General features: G+C 31.7%; 2 protein-coding genes across 2 annotated transcripts; one reads left to right on the forward strand and one right to left on the reverse strand.

Moving 5' to 3' along the window:
- Nucleotides 1-2,418: 2,418 nt before the first annotated feature.
- Nucleotides 2,419-7,631, forward strand: LOC114425478 (AP2-like ethylene-responsive transcription factor AIL6). The gene is made up of 10 exons (XM_028392414.1): nt 2,419-2,761; nt 2,849-3,028; nt 3,140-3,683; nt 4,045-4,127; nt 5,474-5,482; nt 5,599-5,687; nt 6,212-6,285; nt 6,370-6,420; nt 6,497-6,573; nt 6,863-7,631. The coding sequence occupies exons 2-10, from the start codon at nt 2,884-2,886 to the stop codon at nt 7,330-7,332; spliced, it is 1,542 nt and encodes a 513-aa protein (XP_028248215.1). The 5' UTR covers nt 2,419-2,761; nt 2,849-2,883; the 3' UTR covers nt 7,333-7,631.
- Nucleotides 7,632-9,221: 1,590 nt separating this feature from the next.
- On the reverse strand, nt 9,222-14,450 carry LOC114425765 (receptor-like cytosolic serine/threonine-protein kinase RBK1). Its single transcript, XM_028392720.1, has 8 exons — nt 14,124-14,450; nt 13,391-13,856; nt 10,843-11,100; nt 10,584-10,735; nt 10,404-10,483; nt 10,172-10,310; nt 9,839-9,988; nt 9,222-9,734 (listed from the first exon to the last, which is right to left on the reverse strand). The coding sequence occupies exons 2-8, from the start codon at nt 13,809-13,811 to the stop codon at nt 9,573-9,575; spliced, it is 1,362 nt and encodes a 453-aa protein (XP_028248521.1). The 5' UTR covers nt 13,812-13,856; nt 14,124-14,450; the 3' UTR covers nt 9,222-9,572.
- Nucleotides 14,451-25,262: the final 10,812 nt, after the last annotated feature.

A 25,262-nucleotide genomic window follows, 5' to 3' on the forward strand; every position in this document is an offset into this window, starting at 1 on the left:
CATTCAATTTATTTTTAACTTTAATATATTATTAATTTAATCAATAATAAGAGGAATATATTACTCCTTTAAATTTTTCGAGAGTCTAACTTTATCTTCTATAAAGAATACTTTGACTAATCTCATGGTGAATAAAAATTAAATTAAAGCAATAAATATATTAATGGTGAAAGGAATTTTTATTGTTATTAAAATATTGATGTAGAATATTTATTAGTTTTATTGATAAATATTTTTTTGTCAGAAATTTGATTAATTATTTTTAGAAAAATATTTTATATTCATAAGGTATGAACTCAAAATTTTATTTAATGAAATTGAGTTTAACACCGTCCAAACTAACGAAAGAGATTAGGAGAATTAAAACTAATAAAGTATTAAAAAAATGAAAATATGTTTCATTAATAGTATTAGGGTTAATTTTGAAATAATATTAAAGTTAGCACAAATTTATTGCTACTAAGTACTACTAACTGTATTAATTTTTTTTTAATTTCAGTAAATTAGTTAATTGAGTATTATAAGAAAGATGTGAGGAAATTAGTTTGTTTGGGTTCTTTACATAAGAAATAAATAAATAGAATAGAATATTTTTGTCCCAATTATATATCCCTTGGATTTGAATATAGATAAAAAAAATTAATATATGGTGATTCTTGTTTTTTTTTAAGTATAAATAATTTGATGTCCGTTTATCTATGCGCTTGGGAGTGTATAATGATTCAAGATAGTTTAAATAACTCTTATCTAATTTTTACCTAAAAATAAAATAATTTTCAATTTTTTCATTTAATTCATATATTATTTGCAAATACCTTTTTGATGTTTGTGATAATAACTACATGACATTAAAAAGGAAGAAATAATATTTTTATTAAAACAAATTCCCATAAAATTGAAGTTTCCCATCACTTAGAATGAACGGTAGTTTAGAAAATGAACTTCATTTTTTCAATGAGATTGAGAATATGGAATGAAGTTAACTACTAATTCCATCCCTTTTTTAGTAAAGTTTTTGCACAATAATTAAGAAATACAATAAATTTTATTGGTTTCCCAAATTAGTTATTAAATTTCATATTTTACCATTTTTCTCTAAAATAAATGCATATAAGTTTATCATTACTACTTTTATGATATATCTTTAAATTAATTAAAATTTAAGTGAGAAGTAAAAATTTGAGGAAAAAATAATTAATGGTATCCTAATTTTGAAAAATAAATAAAAATACATTTTTTTAAATGACTTAAAAAAACAAAGAAAGTACCATTTTTAAATAACAAGAATTAGTTAGCACACTTAATATAGTCAACATGATTTTCATGATATTTTTTTTGTAATTATTGCAATTGAAGCTACTTTCCAATGGGACCACTCAGAAGTATTTTCTCTAGACTTAAACTAAAAGAAAAAAACATTATATACTAATTAAGAAAGTTACTGAACATATTTAATTATATCAATTTTAATTAAAAAATATTTTTTTAAAATTTATTCTTCATCAAAATTTGATATAAGAATAAGAAATAATCATTGAATCTAACACTTTAATTAATTAAATGAAGAGTATTTTAAAAATAAAAACATTAAATAAGATAAAATTAATTAAAAATTTAAAAAATATTTTTGTCGTTGTTATTATATTTGAAACTCAAGAAAGTATTTCATAAACTTGATCAACGAGAATGTATTCTTCCAGGGTTGAATATGATTGAATAATAGTAATGAATTTTTGTACACTTAATTAGAAATAATCATTAAATTTAACACCTCAATTAAATGAAGATGAAGGGTATTTTAGAAATAAAAACATTAAATAAGATAAAATTAGTTAAAATTTTATTATATTTAAAATTAAGGAAAAAAATATTTTTCTTGTTCATATATTTGAAACTCGAGAAAGTATTTCATAAACTTCCATCAACGAGAAAAATACTAAGATGAAAAATAGTAATGAATTTTTGTACACTTATTTGAAGTAAAGACAAATACTAAGTAATGTTATCAAGAGTACTGATTTAGAAACTTAAACTAAAAAAAAAAGTTTTTATTAAGATGAAAAGTAGTGTTTCTATAGTTATTTACTATGTCTTGTTATAATTTTTCTTAAAATTTCTTAAGCAAACAGCTAAGTTGTTAGCAAGATCCTTAAGTAAAATGATATTTTATTTATTGATCTAATCGGAAAAAAATATATCCGTCCCTCTGTTAGTGGCACTATGAAAGTTGAATGAGAGAGATTGGTGGGTAGGAATCAGAAAATGTGGGAACAAGAGTTAGGGATTTGAATTTTGGGACTGGGAGTGCTGCATGTAAGACAAGTGTGTGAAATGCCAGGCCCCAATTTTAATTGCCCTTCCTTAAAAAAGAAAAAGAACTCGTAAATGACCCTAAACCAACAACCCTTCAATTTTCCGCCAGCTCCACCCCGGATCTTTCGCGGACGTGTTTCAGACAATTTTTCTTCCGCGCAGAGCCAAAAGTCACTTCTCTCCATCATATATTTATTATTATCTCTCTCACTGCCTCAAACTCTTGCTATTATATAAATCAACTCATCACCTTCTCTTTCTCTCTCTCTCTCTCTCTCGCTCAAAACCAGCAACCCCACCTTGCATGCATTCAAGTACTTCTTCTTTGTAACCAAACTAAAACCTCTTGATTTATTGTTTCATTTAATCAAATAGTAGTAATAATATCACCACCGCACCGACATGGAGTAGAAGTAGCTCTTCATTCAAAGAGTAACGCCTCTCCAGAGTAAGAAATTATTTCAGTTTTTTTTTTTTTTGTTTGTTTTTGTGTCTATAAACTGTTGCTGATTTCAGAAAACGTTTATTACTACAGGACTAGTACTTCATTTTGCACCATTGATATCTCAAATGGCTCGTGCTTCGACCAACTGGCTATCGTTCTCTCTCTCCCCCATGGATATGCTCCGAACCCCCGAACCTCAGTTCGTTCAATACGACGCCGCTTCCGACACTTCCTCGCATCACTACTACCTCGACAACTTGTACACCAACGGTAATATTACAAATAAAAATACTACTATCATCTTCCATTCTTAGTTCTTAGTAGTTCGATTTAACGCACGTGTGAAATGAAATGACTCAAACGGTTCGTTTTGTGGTGCAGGGTGGGGGAACGGGAGCCTCAAGTTTGAGCAGAATCTGAACCACAGCGACGTGAGTTTCGTTCAATCGTCGTCGCAGAGCGTCAGCCACGCGCCGCCGAAGCTGGAGGATTTTCTCGGCGACTCCTCCGCTGTTATGCGTTACTCCGACAGCCAGACGGAGACGCAGGACTCGTCGCTGACGCACATCTACGACCACCACCACCACCACCACCACCACGGTTCTTCTGCGTACTTCGGCGGTGACCACCAGGATCTCAAGGCCATTACTGGATTCCAAGCTTTTTCGACTAACTCTGGCTCCGAAGTTGATGATTCTGCATCGATCGGAAAGGCGCAGGGCAGCGAGTTCGGGACTCACTCTATTGAGTCCTCCGTCAACGAGTTCGCCGCGTTCTCCGGTGGCACCAACACCGGTGGAACCTTGTCGCTCGCCGTCGCGCAGAGCTCCGAGAAGGCCGTCGCTGCTGCGGCGGAGTCCGATCGCTCGAAGAAGGTTGTGGATACCTTCGGCCAGCGGACTTCTATATACAGAGGTGTCACTAGGTATACTGTTTTTCTTCATTTCTCTATCATCATTATTATGCTTATTGAATCAATCAATTTAACTGTTTATTTTTTATTTTTATTATTTTGTATGTATGGTGCTTGTGATAAAGAATCGAGAGAATAGAGATTTATTTCTCTTTCTCAAGGATCTTTTGGCATGTTGGAAGTTGAGAAAAGTAGCTAGCCAGCTATTGTGAAAATATATTGAGATAGTGATTTTGGATACTGAGTATTGACTATGGTGTGAGAGAGAGAGAGGTCAAGGTCAGAAATTTGGCCTCTTCTCACACATCTATTTCATGTTAGATTTTGTGTCTTTTTAATTTATTTATTTTTTGGTGATGGGGGTTCTCTGCAGGCACCGATGGACAGGAAGATATGAAGCGCATCTATGGGACAATAGTTGCAGAAGGGAGGGTCAAGCTAGAAAAGGGCGTCAAGGTCTATTTCTCTCTCTAGTGTTCTTTTAAGTAAATAAAACTGGGGAAAATATATATAAAATGGAGGACTAGGCTATATGATGCTATAAGACTGAAAAGTGGCTTGCATGCATTGAAGGTGCAATTAATGGGTTGGAGTATGGTAGGACACCTGGGTTTCTTTGTGAACAGTCTTTTTTATGATTGACTGATTTGGGGTATATGCATATCATATACTATGCTGCCAGTACTTATTACTTCACTGTTTCTGCCTTTTTTTCTTTCAATTGATTTGATCCTATGTGCCGCCATTTTGCCCGTTATGAGTCGGGTGTCTTTGCTTTCTTGTCTGCTCAGACATACTAATCTCTCTATTTATTTTTTTCTGTTTTTTCTCTCAGCATTCTCTTCCTCTTCCGTACCCATTTGTTGACGCCTCCATGTCTAGTATCTTATCTCTCCGTCCTTCTCCTTCCTCATTAGTCATAAGTCATAACTGATATTGTGGCGTTAAAGGCTTTATCTTTTGCTTTTGCTTTCCCACTTGCCAGGGAAAGCTGCGTTTGACCACATCACAACCCATCACTCCCTGTTATTGAAACTTGTACTTGCTCACATTGAGGTGGTGGAGCGTCCACTGTTGCATGAAGGGTTTGTGGCAGTGGGTCTGGCCCCCCTCTCAGAATATAATGTCCTCTTGGCTCTGGAACAAACTCACGGGTTTTCTTAGATCTTCTGTTGTAGTGACATATAACATCAATATTTTAATGTGTGTCTTTATTATTGGAAGAAAGAAACGGCAAAAAAAAGCGATTTGTCTAAAAATCTTTCCAATGAGAAATAGGCAATTCGACATCTCTTTTTTGGTCTGTTTTTTAAATGCCGGGATATGTCTTTGACTATGAGCTAACTTAGTTGGATTATTGAAAAATTTATCAACTGGAAAAGAATAATTGAAAACTACTTTGCACAGATACTATCAATTTTTATTTTTTAAATTAATGTTGTTAATAGTTAGAACTTTTTGGTACAAATAAAATTCGACGAGTCATTGTACAAGGAAAAGAGGATGGGGTTGATGGATCTAATCCAATGTACAGTTGTTTTCTATCCCATGTAGCAGCCATAAAGGGCGTGAGAGAGAAAAAAAATAAAGGTTGCTTGTGCGCATGCATTGTGGCAATTGGCAAGCATATGATATCATCACTTTTCTTTCGGCCATTTGCATTTTGGGATAGAAAAGTAATTTTTGGCAGATAATTTTGACTATTCCGTTAGCTGATGTTTGATATTTTTGGCTTTTCCTTTGCATGGAACGGGACTTTGGTGCATTTCTGGCTGTCATTAAACTTTTTGACTCTTCTACAGTTTATTTGGGTAAGCAGTATTTTTCATTTATATTTACTTCAAGAATGCTCCTCAACCTATCCTAAAGCTTTTTTCTGTATTTTGAGAGATGGTTTTGTAACATAGTGAATTGTCTTGTTTATCAGGTGGATATGATAAGGAAGAAAAGGCCGCTAGATCTTATGATTTGGCAGCTCTGAAGTACTGGGGTCCCACTGCTACCACCAACTTCCCTGTAATGCAGTCACTTCTTTCTTGTATTCAGTTTTGATAGATCTTAGTTGCATGAAAACATATACCAGGACTGAAAACATTGAGGTGGGACCGAAGGAGAGATTCTACGGAAGGAATAATTGTTAGTGTTCATATTTAAATATACAACCAGTATATACAAAATTTTTGCTAAAAATGGAACGTGGTAAAATGGAACGTGGTTAATGGTTAGTGTTGGTGTGAAAGAAATATGCTTTACTTGGTACACAAAAAGTGGAGGCTAAGGTACCGCAAAAAGGAAATATAGGATCTTCAGACCAACGTGGCATGAATGAAAAGAGGGTGGTTGTGTGGTGGGTGAATATAAGTTATGTATATGTAGCTAGCTTCTGTTTTTGTGTTGAGTGAACGTGTACATAGCTTCTGAAGTCGTTGATATGTCAAATAACTTCTTGGGTGCATTGTACATATATAATGAACTGAGATTTTGCATGGATCAATATTGGAACAAACGTCACTGACCTTATTTCTATCCTCATTTCTCAGGTTTCCAATTATTCAAAGGAAGTGGAGGAGATGAAACATGTAACAAAGCAGGAATTTATCGCATCATTGCGAAGGTTTGCTTGACTTGCCCCATTAAATTTTTAGCATTGTACTTCTACATATGCAGCTACTGAAAATTTGGATTTTCATTCTTGCAGGAAAAGTAGTGGTTTCTCCAGGGGAGCTTCCATATACAGAGGTGTTACAAGGTTTGAAACTTCAAATCATTTAGCATATTGATGCACTTGATACTGTGTTTCTATACTTATAATTTGTATCCTGCAGGCATCATCAACAGGGTAGGTGGCAAGCAAGAATTGGCCGTGTAGCTGGAAACAAAGATCTTTACTTGGGAACATTCGGTATACATTTTTTCTTCCATAATTGCTATGTTATAAAAAATGATTGGATTGTTATAAATTTCTTAATGGATTATTGTTAATGGTGAAGTTTCACTGCATCCTTATTCTGGGAAATAAGATTATCATAATATATATAAGATCATAAGCCCATAAAATAACAGTATATGGAGGTGGAAACAGTTTTGCTGGTTTGACTTGAAACAGTTAGTTCACATTAGTTATCATTTATATGAGGTGGAAATAGAATATTCCATAAATAATCATCTAACTCAGTTCCACATGGTAACAGCAACCGAGGAGGAAGCAGCAGAGGCATATGATATTGCAGCCATTAAGTTCAGAGGTGCAAACGCGGTAACCAACTTTGAGATGAATAGATATGATGTGGAAGCTATAATGAAGAGTTCTCTTCCAGTGGGTGGGGCAGCAAAGCGCTTGAAGCTTTCCCTTGAATCAGAGCAGAAAGCTCTTCCTGTGAGCAGCAGCAGCAGCAGCAGTCAACAGCAGAATCCACAGTGTGGAAACGTGAGTGCCAGCATCAATTTCTCATCCATTCATCAGCCAATTGCTTCTATCCCTTGTGGAATTCCCTTTGATTCAACAACAGCATATTATCATCACAACCTTTTCCAACATTTTCACCCTACCAACGCTGGCACAGCAGCGTCTGCTGTTACTTCTGCCAATGCAAATGCACTAACTGCACTGCCACCAACAGCAGCAGCTGAGTTCTTTATTTGGCCTCATCAGTCTTATTGATCTAATCAAAACTAGAAATCATCTTTTGTTAATTTCCTGGTTATGCTAACAAATTAAAAGCTATAGTCTCTGGCACAGTTTAGCTGACCCCCCTCCTCTATTATTAACCCCTTTAGGCTGCTAAAAAAGAAAAAAAATGAGGTTTTTGAGTTGGCTAGTCTTAGTTACTGTAGGAAGCTGGATATGTAACTAACTGCTCAAGAAATGAGAAATATTTCGTGCATCATAATTTTGCACAAGAATTTCCTTAATGGCTTATAGCTTGCAGTGGAGTATGACCGCTTTTGTTTAATTGTCAATTTGGCTTCGTGTTTTAAATTACAGTTTATAACATTCTTTTGACATGAAGTAGTCTATGGTTCCTTGGTCTGCTCAATACGCATATCCTGGCATGATGGAATGATCCATCAATAAAGCAAATCCTGAAACAAATAATAATGTCTTGATTCTAGTGTGTGACTCTTGTGAATAAAATAGGCGTTAAGTTGTGGCCCAGTATGGTTTTTAGAAGTTAAGAGTTTTAAATAATGAATTTTTATTTTTTGGTTCTTTAGTAATTTTATACTGAAGTCTAATATATTTAAAGTTTAAGGTCACAAAATAATTTTTTGTATTTGTTCATAATTTATATCATAGTTTTAATATTGATACATATTTATCTTTAAATACTAATGCTTTTTTCTATTAACTTTTATTTTCTAAAGTAAATTAATTCGAAGTCTTAGATCTGCTATTGTCTCCGAGTTATTGATTTCTACTTAATTTCTTCTTACTTCTTTTAGAAAGGCCTTTTTAACATTTTCACATCATAATAATGCTTTTTTAGGAATATTTACTAATTAAATATTTAATTTGTGAAATCAACATAAGTCCTGCCAGATTTTTAATTTGAATATGTTGTAAATTTGAATTAGACTATAATTTTATAATTAATTTGAATCAGAATATATAATTTTATAATTAATTTCAATGTGCAAATCTTCAAAATCACATTCATGATAGTTATCATAATTATACTTTTTATGAATTAAATAAGTAAATCATTTACATTAGACAAATAAACAAACAAATAAATAAAGTATTGTCACATTATATCTGTTTACCTGGAAATTTTTTGTCTTTATAAAGCTCCTTCTTTGCTTTATTTTAATTATTAAAAATAAAAAAGTACAAATTAGTGTCAACAAACGAACTAAAAATGCTAATTTAGAAACATTTTAAGACAAAGTCTCTTAGCATATTTTTCTCAAGACTGATACTATAGTACTATTATTAAAATGAAAGGTATTCTCATGTTCAAGTTATCTATAAATAGGTTCTGAGTATCTGACCCACAACCCAAATGCATTTACTCAAATTTGGTGTTCCGTAGGTCAAACTATAAACCCAATCCATTCAAATCCAACTACATTTGATTTGAGTAACGTTATTTTCTTTCCAAACTTATGAACTAGATGATTTGACTCATCAACATGATATTTTTTGAATTTATTTATTTATTATTTTAATATTTTTTTAAAACTAAACCATAAGCTTTATTGGATCTAATAGGCTTGACCCGATCCAACTTAGTTCAAGTTTGATTTGGAAAAAATACACAAACCCAACTAATCCCAAATCAAAGTATTATGATGAATTTTGATATCAGTACCAGTGAATACCCCGGATTAAAACTTATTTGAAGTTAAAAAATTATGAGTAAAACTCCACAAATAGGAAGTGAGTGCTAAAAATTATTGTGATTTCCAATAAAAAAAATCCCAAAAGACTGCATTAGAAAGCATGTTGCTAGTATTTTCCTATATTAATTTTTAGGCTGTTAAGCTTTCTATATGTAAAGTATCACGCACAGTGATCAATTTTCACTTTTGTTTTTACAATCTTCATCATTTCAAACCATGGGAAAAATGGAAACGAGAAGCATTTCACTATTTTCGTATGGGTGGAACATCATGTTCGAATGGCACTGCAGAGCCTAAAAGTTACACAAACTCTGCTGCATCATTTCTACATTACATTACACAAACTCTGCTGCATCAAGCGTTAATCCAAAAAGCCAAAAACTATGATTTTGCTTCTTGAGTAACGCTCCCTAAATTTCAAAGCTGAATAACAAGCCAACTTGGCTTGTGTCTTTGGATTTGGCCACACGCACTGCTACTAAATATCACTCCATTCTTTCAACAAATATACATAGGAGAAAACAAGAAATCCCACTAATGATTTATAATTAGTTTAGTTTACTCCATGATTAGTTGCCTGTGGCGATTGAGGTCCTTCAAGTAACTTGAGCAAGTATAATCTTCTTCTAGGTCACATGCCTCTAACATGAGAGACTTTTGTGCAACTAAAGTTTTCTTTGGTTCCATAATTGTCTCTTCACCCTTTAGTAGCTGCACAACCTGTAGTTAACAAAGATACAAGTTAGCTTCCTACCATGGAAAATGGTACAACAATGTGGTGAATCAAACTTAAGCTGAAAAAGACCATATGCTCATTTTCTAACCTGATTCATGTATGGCCGCTTGGAGGATACATGGTGGACACACCTGGAAGCTGTCACCATGGCACGCTTCATTTCAATAGGGTCATATTCCTCTCCTAATCTGGGGTCTGCTAAATCCTTTACATTGTTTGTATCCAGTAGTGGCTTGGCCTGATAACAGTAAATGATTTCTAATTTGTATACATAAGAATTTTGCAAGCCATTATATAAACATATTGAATTCTTGATTACCAAGTCCTCAAGTGTTCAATTGAGGACTCACTGATATGCGCTCTTAATGAAGCCTATTAGTCTAATACACTCCATTACATTTAGGGGGTTATGAAGACTTACCCAGATGACAAGACTTTGTCTACTATCCGAATCAACAGCGCGTCGACCAGTTATGAGCTCCAAAAGCAAAACTCCATAGGCAAATACATCAGTTTTCTCATCCACAACTCCATGCATAAAGTACTCCGGAGCCAAATATCTGCAGCCAATAATTTGGTGCAAGCAGTGTTTTAACTTTTAAGAAAAAGGTTACAATAGGAAATATGTGAATCAAAGGAGCTACGAGACTAACCCAAATGTTCCTTCTATTGGGAAGACAACGTGGCTGGTCCACTTACTTGGGAGCCACTTTGCCAGTCCAAAATCTGATATCTGAAGTTTATTACGGCACCAATTATTTTCCTTCCCTACTATGGTAGAAAAGAATATAATATGAAAATTCAGTTTATATTATAAGTTGCTACCATACTACCTCAGCTTCATAGTTTTCATTTAGTAATATGTTGGAGGCCTTGATGTCCCTATGAATGATTCGTCTCGGGCACTCTTTATGGAGATAAACCAATCCATCCGCCACCCCAACAGCTACCTTGGATCTTATCTTCCAGTCCAAGCATTCAGAACCTGACATGTTGAACATCTCTTTGTTAGCCATGCACAATAGAATAAGAGGAATAACTAGAGAAGGAAGACATGAATAGAGAAGCTAAGAGATGGATTCAGCACCACACCGAAAAGCAAAGAAGAAAGACTGCCATGCGAAGCAAGCTGTAGGACAAAGTAGAGGCCACGATCAACCCCGAACCCAATAAGGCGTGTCGCATTGGGGTGGTTTATGTGTGCAATGATCCCAAGCTCCGTCAAGAAATCACCAGCTCTGTCTGCAGCATCCTTTTCATTCTTCATTAGCCTCTTTACAGCTATAACTTGACCATCGGGTAAGTGGCCTTTGTACACTTCAGCATGACCACCTTTCCCAAGCAAGTTCTCTGTGGAGCCACAAATAACAAAAAAACCAAATAAAAACTCAACGTATTTTGATAAATAGTTATTGATCTTATTATTAGTAGTGTGTAGCTTCTGAACTCGGGCACATAAAAGTCTTTATGTTAAAAGAACAAAAGATATATTTAACTTTGTTTAATAGGACTAAAAGGGCAATCTCAAAGGCTCACCAACATCCCGTGGAATATAGACTTTGACCTAGTAGCATAATTTGGCAACTATCTGCTATTAATTTGAATAGTGTTGGACTTAGTAAATTACTTGGGGAAATGTCAGATTCAAAATAACTCTAATGTGGAAACATTATTTGACTGGCTTCTTATTGAAATTATTTCTGTCATTTAGTCGAGATTTTAGAAAATAAAGGAAAGTGACTTCATATACATGCTTTTTCCTATTTAGTAATGGCGGAATGCTGCTTTCACAACTGTTTTGCTACATCTGCATTTTGCATTATAAAGGTAGTATGAACAATTCAAACTCAATAACTTTCCCTACATCAATTATAAATTGTGTCAAGTGGCTTTTTTTCTTAAGAAATGATATGTGATGATATTCTTAGTCAAATCTCATTAGGTTGATTGAATATTTATCCCAAGGATCGAAATCGAAAGAAAGAAACAGACAAAATACATCATAAATTTTGATTACTACACAAACTAACAAAACAACTCCAACACCAGACCCTGTAGTATAAAAGAATGTCCCTGTTGCAAGAATTGAAACATGTGACATATACCAATTTCCAACCATAATTGACACCATTTATAAAAACATCTTTAGGAAGATGTAAGGATGTTAAATAAGCCAAAGCCGTACCCTTGACAAATTTACAAAAACCAATTTATTAGCTTGACTCATGCATGTGCTATCTATGAAATCAAGTGAGAAGTGTCTTTCTTGTAAAGTTGTAAACTATGGTCACACTGATATGCCTCTTTTCAATGGACACACTGCCCAATCCCAAAGGCTAAAGGGTGGGACACTGTCCAATGTGGCTGACAAGTGACAATCCAAAGCACTAGCATAAGCGTACGGCACGCCCGTGTTTCGGTATATTTTCAAGGCAAATGTCTTTAAAGTAACTTTGTCTTTTGTGCAAAGTACACGAGGTTATACATAAGTAATACTAGTACTCTTGAATTTAATGACTAATACTGGTATTATCCTAATGCCCCTGCACTTTAAATTAAAACAAAATAAATCTTACTCCTAAATATAACTTAATTGAATAGGTCGCGTGATTATTATAAATTTTTTAGCATCATTTTTCTCGATTTCTAAGGATAAAAAAAATCTTATGCATATTTTCATGGGGTCATACTTGATACTTTAGTATCCAGCGTACACTTGCAATCTGCACTAGGGTAAAGAGTAGAGTGAGGTCCCATGAATTACATGTCCTTGTGTGTGGAGATGCAGAAACAAACAGAAACCCTATGTTACGGTCAAAAAGGTCGTCTACTCTACAGTTTCCAAGGGAAACTTTGGCACTAACCAACTCCCAAGCTCAGCGGCAATTAACCGCCGAGTCATCATCATTCATCAACCATCAACCATAATATACAACAATCAACCATGTTATATAAAATTAATTAAAACCTAGACCTATTTCACCTACAAAATATCTCTTAAAAATACATATTTCTTACTTCTCTTTTCAATAATAAATAAACCTCTTATACATTTCAAGACCAACTATTTTGTACCACCCCACGAGGGATGTCTCATCTCAAGTAGAAGAAAGCAGAGTCTTGAATTTATTAAATTGTAGGTTCAAATTCCTATTCACTTGAGAAATTTGGTAAATATAAACCCTCTTTACATATCATCATTAAAAAAGAAATTATTTTGTGTCATTCAGAAAAAAGCTATAACGAAAAGGATACATTATCTAATAGCACGAGAGTATACGCTAGTTATAAAAATGAAATGCTACATGATTAATTATAAAAGAGACACCAAAAGAGGAAATGAATCAGAGTCACGTTTCTTTTCTTCAGCTAATGGTGACTGACTGATAAATACAGTACCTAACAACTTGCAAACTTATATCATTGGGCGAACTTGGTCACCCTAGCAAGAAGTTGAGAACTACAGTAATTTCTTAATTTCTTAATAAGCTGAACTTTCTCAATAAATAATCTTTTTTTACATATAAACTTACGAGGGGAACTTATATCTGCTATTCAAAAAAGACTAAAATTCTTCACCAAATTCCTATTAAAAAAACAGAGAGAGAGAGAGAGAGGGAGAGAGGGAGTTGGTTCATACCAGAACTAAAATCACCAGTAGCAGCAACTAACTCTTCATAATCGAAGTTCCTCCAAGAGGGTTTCGTGGGAATAGCTCCAATATCAATACCATCTTCAGCACTTCGAATACGGGCAAGTTTTTTGGTTAACCCTTTCCGAGAGATATCATTGCCCACCGCAAACAGAGGAACGGCCGTTAACTTTCTCACAGACTTGAACTTGAAAACGTCGATCATGGTCATCAACTGTTGCACGTAACCTTCCTTGGGAACCTCTTTTCCGGTCACCGCCTGCGACTTCTCCGGTGAGACACAACTGAAGCTTTCGCTGCTTCCACTGTTGTCTGACTCTGTTTCCGAAACAGGGGTCTCCAGAATCGCCCTCGGAGATGCCTCGTCGTCGCTCGTAAACTCTTTCACGTTATTATCCGTGGTTGCCATTTCTGGGTTTTCCTTCTCTTCTATTTTCCCCCTCTTCTTCACACACTGCAGAAACAACAAACACCGCCAGTTACAGAGGAAACAGGGGGGAAACAAAAGACCATAAAAACTTTCATTTTTTTTCCTATGTAGACAGATAAAAATTTGATGCACATAAATAAACAAAACAAATAAAATCCAAAGTTGCTTCCTTTTCTGGTAAATTTACTTATTTTTCTTAATTTTCTATTGAGTGTTCTGCTTTATTTTCTCGGCACCTGAGAAGGAGGTGGTTATTTAAAAGGGGGAAAAAAACAAATTATGAAAGGTTACCTTAAATGGACATGGTATTCTGTTATGGAAATGCTTATTCCAAATCCAAAAAACTAGTAACCACACCTAAAATCTGAAAGAAGGACTAATGGCGCCGGGTGTGAGAAAATCCTTCTTTACATTTGGTGAGGGACCAAGAGAGACAGAGAAACAAAGAAGAAGAGAGAAAGAAGTGGATGCAGAATGGAAGCAGAGGAGAAAACAGAGAAGAAGGGGTTTCAAAAATGGTATCTGTTTGAGCGGTGCTTATTCTTGGGAAGAGAAGAGCATGCAAAATTCAGCTTTGGGTTAGAGCCTTGGAATGTTTGCTATATTTATACACCTACTGTTTTCACTTTTATTTTTCTTTCTCTGTATTTATTTATTTTGTTTTCAACCTTTTCAATTGGTTTAGTTTAGTGTGTTATTTTTAACTTTTTTTTATCAGATGTTAATGTCATCATATGAGGTTCCATTTTTTTATTGAATGTTTAGCAGCCTCTGTATGTTGGCTAAATGTCAATTACTCGATTTGATCAATAAAATTATTTTTTTTACGTTTGTGGGTTGATGTATTAGGAAGCCAAATCTGATACTATTGGGATAAAAAGGTATTTTAAACCTGAAGTATTTGTTTCGTAACTTGGCAAAAATTCAAAAACGTAGGTTTTATTCATTTATATTACAGTCGATTTGATATAGATTATTACAATTTCAAAAACAATTCATTTTTTTCTTGGATATATCTTTCTTTCAAGACAATTTTGTTCAATGCATAATCCGACAGTAAACATAAATATCTTTCTTAACAAATAATTAAAATTTTTTTGGTCGTATTATTAAAAACTAACTATTTCCTTTACTCTCGTTGGTTTATCATGGAAAAAAATTATATTACAAAGATGGGTATATTTTAAAATAATTTATGTATAAACAATTTTATTTAAGAAATTAAACACTTTCACCTCTCTTATAAATTACAATGCTTTTTATTTACTGTAAAATTAGTTTTAAAAGTCAACGTTTTATCCAAACAAGAGAATTATATGCGTATTAAGTTTATTAAAAGGTCTTAACATGTATCGAAATAAGCATTTATAGCATGTTTGAAAATGCTTTCTTAAGAGAAGAGTAGTTAATTAATTATTTGAAAAAATCTTTTGAAAAGTTTAAAAATTAATAATTTTTAGAAAAAAATATTTAAATATTACTAATAAGGACGGGAAAATAAAATAAAAAAATTGTTTTGGTTTTGGTTTTGGTTTTATTTAGAAACGAAGTGTTGCTCGTGACTTTTGCCGTAACTAACGCACAAAAGCACCTGCGAAGTGGGAACTTGCGTAGTCATACATAGGCCAAATCAGAGCACCATATAATATAATTTTGCCGGTGCCATTGGGGAACTGCAAATGGAACCGGATTAACCAGTAACCAGTAGCACTAACTTACTTTTAAGTCTTTACTCTTTACACTTCACTCTGGTTTTTTTTTTTATTTAAAAATAAAACTAACAGATACTAATTGTATTAAATTTAGAGTACATCCTTCTTTTTTTTCTTTAACCCTCCCGTATTACATATATAAGAAAATGATATTTGATATAATTTTGATGAGATTAAAACATACTTTATATATGAGATATATAAGAATTCTCACTTCTCCTTAAGAAAATCTCTAATGGTGGACCACAAATAATCAACACAAATCAACTTGTGACTTCATTCAATTCAAAATCTTACCGCTGTTTGAATTCTATATATGTTGCTCAATATGTTTCTTTTTAGGAAACTTTTATAATCACATTACTCAAACTTATTAATCCAATTAACCCTCATTATCATTTTATTTAATAAAATGATAACTTGTGACTTTTTTTATATTTGTAACATATATTTATTCTAAATTCATCTATTTTACAATGAGATTTATATTTTATTAATATTATTGGAGAGTAAGAATCAAACTATAAATTACTTGATCGTTGAGACTCTAATATTATATTACAAATTAACCATCCTAAAAATTTAATTCACGAATACAGACAAATAAATTACAAGTTCTATTATAATTATCGTGAGAAATAAAATTATATCAAAATATTTGTCATTTTATTTTTTTCATAGCATTAATTATGCTTTCATACTTATATTCCTTATAATATTAATTGGTGACAATAAAGTTTATAATTGAATTAATGATTATATAAAATTAAATTATTTTTTCTTGTATAAAATAATCTAGTCCAACTTTATATTACACGGGGAATAAATGGCAATATGACTTCTCTTCTCCCCTTTCATGTGCACTCAAACAAAAAATTTAGCGAACTATTAATTGCCTTGTTCTGTTAGTATAGAAAGCAAAATGAGATATGTGACGGGAAATATTTAAGACAAATAAAAAATATTTAATATTAGAAAGTATGACAATTGTTTTCATTAGGTAAAACATTTAATCAGATACAAAATATTTGAATAATTGAAGTAATTAAAAACTAAGATAAAAGAGACTTTTGAAGGGAGTCAAAGGATACCGAAAAAACATAGTTTAACAATTTTTAATGAAAATTTAAAGATGTTTATTTTTTACGTATTTGAGACAGGTAGACTTTTAATCAAAACATTATTTCGTCATCGATAAGCATATGTCCTTTTTATTTTTTGACCCAAAAAATGCCCTTTTTATATACATTAAACAAACAACCGTCTCAAAGGTATGTTAATTGATCAATGGACAACTATAGATGTCTCTCAATAATAAATAGTAGTATATTTCCAACAAATAGATTTGTTATCTATGTAAAAAATAAATATATTAAAAATTGGAAGGCATGCTTAATTTTGAATAACTAAAAAGACAATGTGTCTAGGGTAAAATACTTAAGATTGCAATTTTTCTTTTGTTTGTGTTTACCTTTCTTTATCCTACTCCTCCCAAAAAAATTATGACGAAAAGATTACCATAAAAATTGAAAGTCACACTATTAATCAACTAGGGTAATAAATGAACTTAAATTTTATCCGACTAAAATTTCACTACAAATACGTACTTGCATATTTAATTTTATACAAAAAAATAATTATAAAATGAGAAACATTATAACAACACATCCTTGTCAACATATACTTTTATTTGAAATTTATTAAGACTTACAAAATTTTATGACTCTCACTTTTTATTTAACAAGCCTTATGTATATTGCTAACACGTATAAGAATAATATAATATTTCAGTTTGTAATATACTTACAGTTTGATTTTAATCCCTTTAAAATTATTATTTTTTAAATAGTAAATGTTATATCGATCTTGGAGTTAATCCTTGTCGTTACTTAATCACCATTAATTGCTAAAGTGTCTAAAGAGTGAGGGACTAATATAAAAAATAAAAAAAATACCAGAGTATATGTTAGGGGGAGCTAAAATGTAAACAATAAATATTTATAAGAACTAGCCTAAAATTAATTTGCATATATTAAAAAAACCAAAAAAAATAATTATTGCAAAGACTAATTTTTAAAAGAATTAAAATAAAAATTGAATATATTAAAAAACTAAAAACACATTTAAACTTATACTGACCGGCAGTGAATAATTTCTGAAAAATATAAAATACTCCCGCCTTTATAATTTATACTTGATGATACTCTGTCTATACTTATTTATAATACATAATTTTGAAAATAATTTTCCTTTTTTTATAAATTGTCATTTCAGTTATCTTGTGTATTATTTGTTTTTTTTAGTAAAATATCAATAAAATTAATATCTAAATTTAACTAATTTTTAATAAACATAAATTAGTTAATAGCATTTTATAAATAGAAGTAAAAGGAGAATTATATACGAACGGATGTTACCAGAAACTAGAAACCGATGGGATAGAAGGCAGGACATTAATTTTTAAATAAGATACATAACATAGCTGGGAAAAGGTGGTCTTAAACTTTCTTTTATACACCAAAAAAAAAACAAAAAGATTCCTATATATTTGTGTGTCTTTATTGAGCAAAGAGAAAGTGAAGAAGTGCAACAAGGTACAGTACATGTCCTCAGGGTTAGGGAGTATTTTATATTTTTTATTAAGTAGTTCATGCATGTAGGACCCCAGTGGTTGAGTTTGTTACCTTTGTGCTAATACTGTTGGCGAGCACCATCGTTGGAAATAGGCAGGTGAACTGACCTCTATGTGTTTCATATATTAATTAAAGAAGGTACATGATGCATCTAGCTCACTTGAACTTCGACATTTTATTAATGTCAAAACTTATTAACCCTATTTTTGTTGCTGTCACCATTAAAAATGACTTAAAATGAAACTGCATATACTAGAATGTTTGAATTTTTGGAAATGCTTCTTGGATATAATTAAATTAATGCGTCATTTTTTTTGTTATGAAAATTAAATGAGTTTTGTTAATTTTGAAGTTGGTGGTATAGCACAACCAAAATGCTCAGAGTTGAGCATCCCTTGATAATTTTATGAGGATAATAATACGACATGGTATGTGCGAGTATAATTTGAATGGAATTCCGTAAAAAGGAGGGTCGAAGTACAACATATCAGGGCTTATTCTGTTGACTGCAAAAGCCCTTGACGTCAACAACCAAAGAGAAAGGGACCAAAATAATATTGAATAATAATAATAATAATAAAAATAAAGAATCACTTGATTTCAGACAAGGTGAAGGTTTTGTGTCATCCTAACTACAGATAAAGACTAGGATATTAATTACACAACTTGCTTTACATAATTTTACTGCATCCGTGCAACACATTATATTCATGATTGCAGTTTCTCAACTTAATAATCATTTCAAGAAAAAAAAAAAAGGAAGCTGGATCAGGTTAATTAGTGCAAAGAATCCAATTCAAATGTAATTAATTTTCCATTATATTATATAGTTAGTGTAAAGAATTTAATTAGAATGTAGTTCATTGTTTGTATTAAGTTTTAATCATTTTTTTTTTGTGGTTACATGAGTATTTTCTAATTTAATGGATCAAAGATTGATCTTATTCATGATATAAATTTCTTTAGGAGGATGAGGATCGAATATAAATTTATATTGAACTTTTTTTTTAGTCCACTATAAAGTAGATTGGCATGCCCTTAAGTGCCTGCGAATTAGTTTTGTTCGTCAAAATAAGTGTCTGAAAGGATATCGTTAAGAAAGAAACCGTCCAAATTAAGATCTCTTTCTTGTTTCTAGCTCATCGTTCCGCGGTGACAAGTTTGTTTTAAACTATTTAAAAGTTTACAGCAATTTTGTCTTTGTCTTGTTGGAACTATGGCCCCGATCCTTGAATTGCACCCACAAATCCCGCGCCAAATAACAAAGGAAAGTTCAATACCAAAACCAGCATTGAAATAGATTAAGGAGTTTCACTAACTTTCCTGTGTAACGAGACATCATATCCACTTCTGTGTTATGTCACGTTCAATATTATCCCTAAAACACAAAGTAAGTATTAAGATATTAGATATCTTCCCTCCTCTATCACACTCAACAAAGAGCTTAGGGCAGCATTCTTTGTTAAGTTGGTGAACTAAACCCGTTAATGTGTTTTTTTATACTGATAATTCACAAAGGCTTTAATCTAAAAATTGAAATTATATCCATACAATAAATATATACAACAATTAATACAATAAAAGAAAACAAAGAGAAAAAAGGCTATGAAAAAGTGAGAACAAAATTATAATAGATGAATGATATAGAAAAATAAAGAAAAAAAATATAATTTTGTTATATGAATATTATTATTTGTCCAATCTAATTAAAAGTCCACAACCACCAACTTCACCAAGTTAGGCATGTCACTTCAGTTAGGGAAGTGGGCTTAACTGAATTCCATTGGCGTCTTAAAGTGCATGAGTCGATAAGAAGCATAACCCTTAATATTATAAAATGTTAAACAAAAGTGCATCTTCAAACTGAACCAACGAAAATATTCGATGCTTAATTCCCTCCAATTAGATTATATATGCACACTGAGTAGTTTTGACCGGTTTTGTTAATCAAAATTCCAAGGTGGGGCACCAACTAAAAGGGATATAAGGACACAGATACAACTCTGATAGTGAGAGAATATACTACAGGGATGATACCTATGTGGGTTGGTTATGTAAACTTCTTCTCTAAAGGATTGCAATGGATTCGTTTGGAGATCTAGTGAGTTTGGCATCCACATATATATTATAGAAATTATAATTAATAAATTAAAAACTTGTCCTCTGCTTGAAATATTGCACATGTAAAATATCATTGACATACCATTGTGCGTGATTTTGGAAAGTTGATTAACCTCATGTTTTTTTTTTCATAGTGGTTAAGCTCGTGTTAGAGACTTAGAGTTATTTTATTAATGCAATTAAATTATATAAAATTTTATTGTATTAATTCAAACTTTGTTGTAGTTATTGTACACAAAAAAAAGTTATATAATATTTATAATAATATTTTTTTATATCAGGACTTTGTTGCCTCTGGCTGCTATCATTTTTATCACTTTTGCAAGATATCTTAATTATAAAAAAAGATAAACTATGATCAGTAGATATCTCATCTTATTTATAAGAAAAGGAAGTCTGAGGGAAAACGTAAAAAGTAATTAATTCTCATTATTGAGGGGGAAATAATGACAATGCTACTGATAAATCAAACATATGAGGTCAATGAGTATTTTTTATTATTCATCAGGGTCGGGTCAGTGGGTATTGGTTGAACATTAAGTAACACACCATAAAAAAAAAAGTAACACGATCAGATTATCAAATACGTTTATATCATTATTTACTCGAGCCTTCTGGATTCGTGGTATTCCTTTGTCCTTAAAGAGAAATAACCTGTCTCTCACCTATAAACTCTGATTAAAAACAATTAAAATTAAATGTAATTACATAAGCATTTCTGGATTCATTTTTGTGTGTTTTAGGAAAGGAGTTGAAAGGAAAAAAAATGAATTAACTATATGTATAAAATTACATATATAAGCTGATAAGCATTTATACTAAAAAAAATTAAAAACAAGAGTAATTTTTGGGTCATCATAATATTGACATGGAACATCTACCAATTTTATTGATAACTAATTTTTTTTTTCTGAATGATTGATAATTTGTAATAAAATCTCTTTTTTCAACAATTTTTGTTTTCTATCAATAAAATTCAAATTTAAAATCTTATTTAAGAGACTATTGAGCCAATGATTTGTTGGTGAAACAAGAGCAATAATTTAATCTTTTATTTTGAAAAGATTAAAAATATAAGTGGGTTCTACAATTTGTTTCCTTACTTTCCCTTTTATGTGATACCAAGTAATGAAGGAAGATAGGAAGGGAATTCATTGACCCTACTGTAAGTTTCAAACAAGATCCCATAACTTCATTGTGACATGTATTTAACCAGAAGCGAAAGCTTCTTCCGTTACAGTCCTCTTTATTTATAGTTCAACTTGAGCTCAAGTTTCTCTTTCTCCATCTCTTGAAGAAGTAAGAAAATATAATAAAAATTCATTATTACAGTTTGGAGGAGAAACAAAAGGGTTCAGTCAGGGGCCAAAGTGAAGGAAGAAATATAAAGACACCAAGTTGGCAAAACCCATAACTCCAAATTCCATTAGGGCCGCATATAACAATGACTTGGACTGGGTCATATTCAATTAGTTTTTTGGCTAGTTGATACATTATTGTTGTACTGAAACAAATGATCCATGCAGACATAAGAGGAACCACCTGAACTAACAGTCTTGTAGGTCAACGCAGCCATGAGATCATTGACCATATCGTCCACAACTTTCCTGTCACGGACGCACAACCCAAGTTTGAATTAACATTGCCTTTCATATTACGGCTATGCATAAATGTTGCCGAATGCCGACAACCGATCAATATATACTTACTATTCCTGGTTGATTCAACACCACATGCTCTTGCTTTCGAGGGACAACACGTTTTAAATTTGATTACCAAATTAACACGACAAACAATGCCCAAAGAGCCAAAACAATGCTATTTTTTTAATATACTACAAAAGATCTACATTCATAACTTCTAAGAAATCTTGAAATATTACATGAAAACATATCGGATTAGCAAAATTTATTTTTTGTTTTATTATTGTCTTATTAGAGTCTTTTTATAAAGCGACTAAATTTTTAGTTTTTATTTATTTTTTAGGTTCGTATTGTATTCTGGCCCATTTTAAAGTTTTTAAAATAAAATTAACTTTTCATTAACGTGATAGAAAATGCAAACAACACGTAATTTTCAAAAGTTATTATAAGTGTTTTTATGATATTAATTAAGGAAATGAATATATGTGAAGTTAATGAAAACCTAAATATTCAATGCATAAAAATATAGAAATATTTAATTATTGATTGTATATACACCTAAATAAAAGCTATCATTTCTTTTTATTGATTGTATATACATGCACCTATATTTTTCACTATTTTAACTCTGTCTTCCAAGTGTCCCTTAATATTTTGGGTATATATCCAAATCCAAATATTACACATTTTCCTTTAGATCATTAGCACATTGGTTATCACGAAGTTGCGGGTGCTCTAACTATATCGTAACATATATGTTTCCATTTCTTAAGTGTAGAATACCATATACTGATGTAAATATTGAACTACCATGCATAATAATTAAATAAAGGAAAACGTTGTTCCAAATATACAGAAGGAAACTGCCACATGACGCAACTCCAACTCTCCTAATCCAAGGAATTCCAAAGATGATGTGGGTGGGCAACACTCTGCACCAACTATGCACCGTACTGAAAAATTGATTATAGAAGAATCCAAATAGATACAGAAAATTCCATATGATTCTGTTATTTATTCTGGATTTCAAGTGTGCCTGGAGAGGACCCATGGTGAAGACTTAAGGAAACTGCAGACGCATCTGTGACAACACGGAACCTTCTAGATCCTCGAACGTGTTCAGTACGAGTGCACGTGCTCGAAGCGACTCACGTGTCTCCAAGACCACAGAATTCATAGGAAATGCTATGTCGGATTCAGTTCCCTGACAGAAACTCGAGAGATCCCGACAACTGTGCACGTTTTCTATGCCTGGGATACCTGTTATGGCGCGATCCATGTCTTATTCACCTTTCAACAGTTTGGATTAATTCAACCACAATTAATTAAAGATTAATCTCTCATTTTTAATAAGAAATAAGTAATAGAGGAAGATATATATAGTATCACTCACTTGTTTCGGAGGTATTAGTATTCATAAAAAGTAATTTGAGAACACATCTTAATTCCTTAAAACTTAGATTTATTTGTTTTTTTCTTATATGTTTAACTTTTTGACTTTATGTTTAACTTTTTCACTTTTTATACAAAAAGTAGGTCCCGAAGCAGTAAGCACTGATGGCTACAATAATTTGAAGCAGCGTTGCCTTACAATATATACAAGGAATATCTTTTGTATTGGAAAGTTTTGTAGCTTACAATATATACCCAAATAGAAAGGCTATAGACCACATTATAAAGCAAACCAACAATACAAACGTGGCTCATATCCACAAATCCTTTAGCTTTCAGATTCTATAGCATTAACTTCAATATTAAAAACTTCTTACCCATTGTCCAGAGACTCTTCGTTATGCGAAGGTATTAATGAAAAAAAAAACATATAGTCAGACAATTAATGTGGCAAATTGATTCCACTGATTTGCACAAATTTAGCAGCCCTAATCACTTTAAGAATGCAGGCTTAACTGCTTAAAAGTATAACACAGCCATGAACCGCCAAAAATAAGACTTTTCTCAGACAGAACTTACAAGTATTCCAAAGACAGAGAACCTCAAATATACCAAGGCCATGTCAAAACATATATATGGGTTCAGGACCTCAAATATAGCATCTTTTTGGCTCAGATTTTGTTGGACTAGACATCACCCTAGCTTATGATCCTGATAGCAGGGAGAATGAGGCAGTTTGTGATTGACACTCCAATGGGTACTCGAACCCATTTGCATCACCTTGTGATTTTTTGTACATTCGGATATAGACAAGACAAAGTATATCTAAGTTAAGCGTAAAACAAGGATCTGCGTGTTGAAAAGTGAAGAACTTGTTAGGCTGCGTGAACAATAATTTTATTTTGTAGTGATTTTCAATTTAAAATTTCATGTGCTATCATTTCTTACTATATTAATCACATGAACTTTCTACACTCAAATGAATTGACGCATGATTCATGATTGCAACATGGTGACATTGGTTTATCTTAAAATGAAGCCAAGAAGAATTATTTTTAAGATTTGTTTACCTCTTCATTCTTTTAAATTACTAAGCTGTATAGTAGGAGGTTAGTTTACTCCATTTACCTTTTTTTTTCAATTATTAATACAAATATTCGTAAATAACCAAAAGTGTAGACTCTCATCTTCCAACGGTAGCAAGTTCTACGCTTATCAGCACACAACCTCGTTTTGATGTTTGATTAAATATGAAAAATTTACAGTTTTGGGATTTGAATAAAAAAAAAAAGTGTGTATGTAAGTTTTGTTAAATCTTTGCTATTTGATTCTTTTTTTTTCCAGTTATTTGATTCTTTCATAACTTAACTGCTCTCCCGTAAAAAACGATAAATTATGATATAAGTACAAAATATTTAATAAATTTGACGATAACTAATCCCAACTAAAAAAATAGTTGACTTCTTTTAGTAGAAATTCTTTGCTTAAGTTATAATCACATTTTTTATTTTATCAATATTCGACTCAGACTTTATTTAGAGAATTTAAACCCAAAGTCACTTGAATCAAAATAAAGTTAATATATTTTATTAGTTTAACATGATAGAATAAATACTTAAATAGTAAACTAAGTTAATTATATCTTATTTATGTACAAAATAATTGATTAAATTAAGATAAAATAATTTATGTTCTGTTAATATGCCTTTGAATCAATATTGATAAAATTGATTTTAATTAAAATTTTTGAAGTTATATAATTTATATTTAAATATTTTAAATATAAAATCAAGTTATTCAGGCAAAAAAAAATATAAATGAAATTAGAAGTAAAAATGAATATAAAATATTGTATCAAATATAAAAATGATTTAAACTAAAAATGAATTGTGAAGCAATAATTAGAATTAAAAGAAGGGGCGAGGCAGT

This window comes from Glycine soja, chromosome 9, assembly GCF_004193775.1.
Source record: "Glycine soja cultivar W05 chromosome 9, ASM419377v2, whole genome shotgun sequence".
In the NCBI taxonomy this organism is placed as follows: domain Eukaryota; kingdom Viridiplantae; phylum Streptophyta; class Magnoliopsida; order Fabales; family Fabaceae; genus Glycine; species Glycine soja.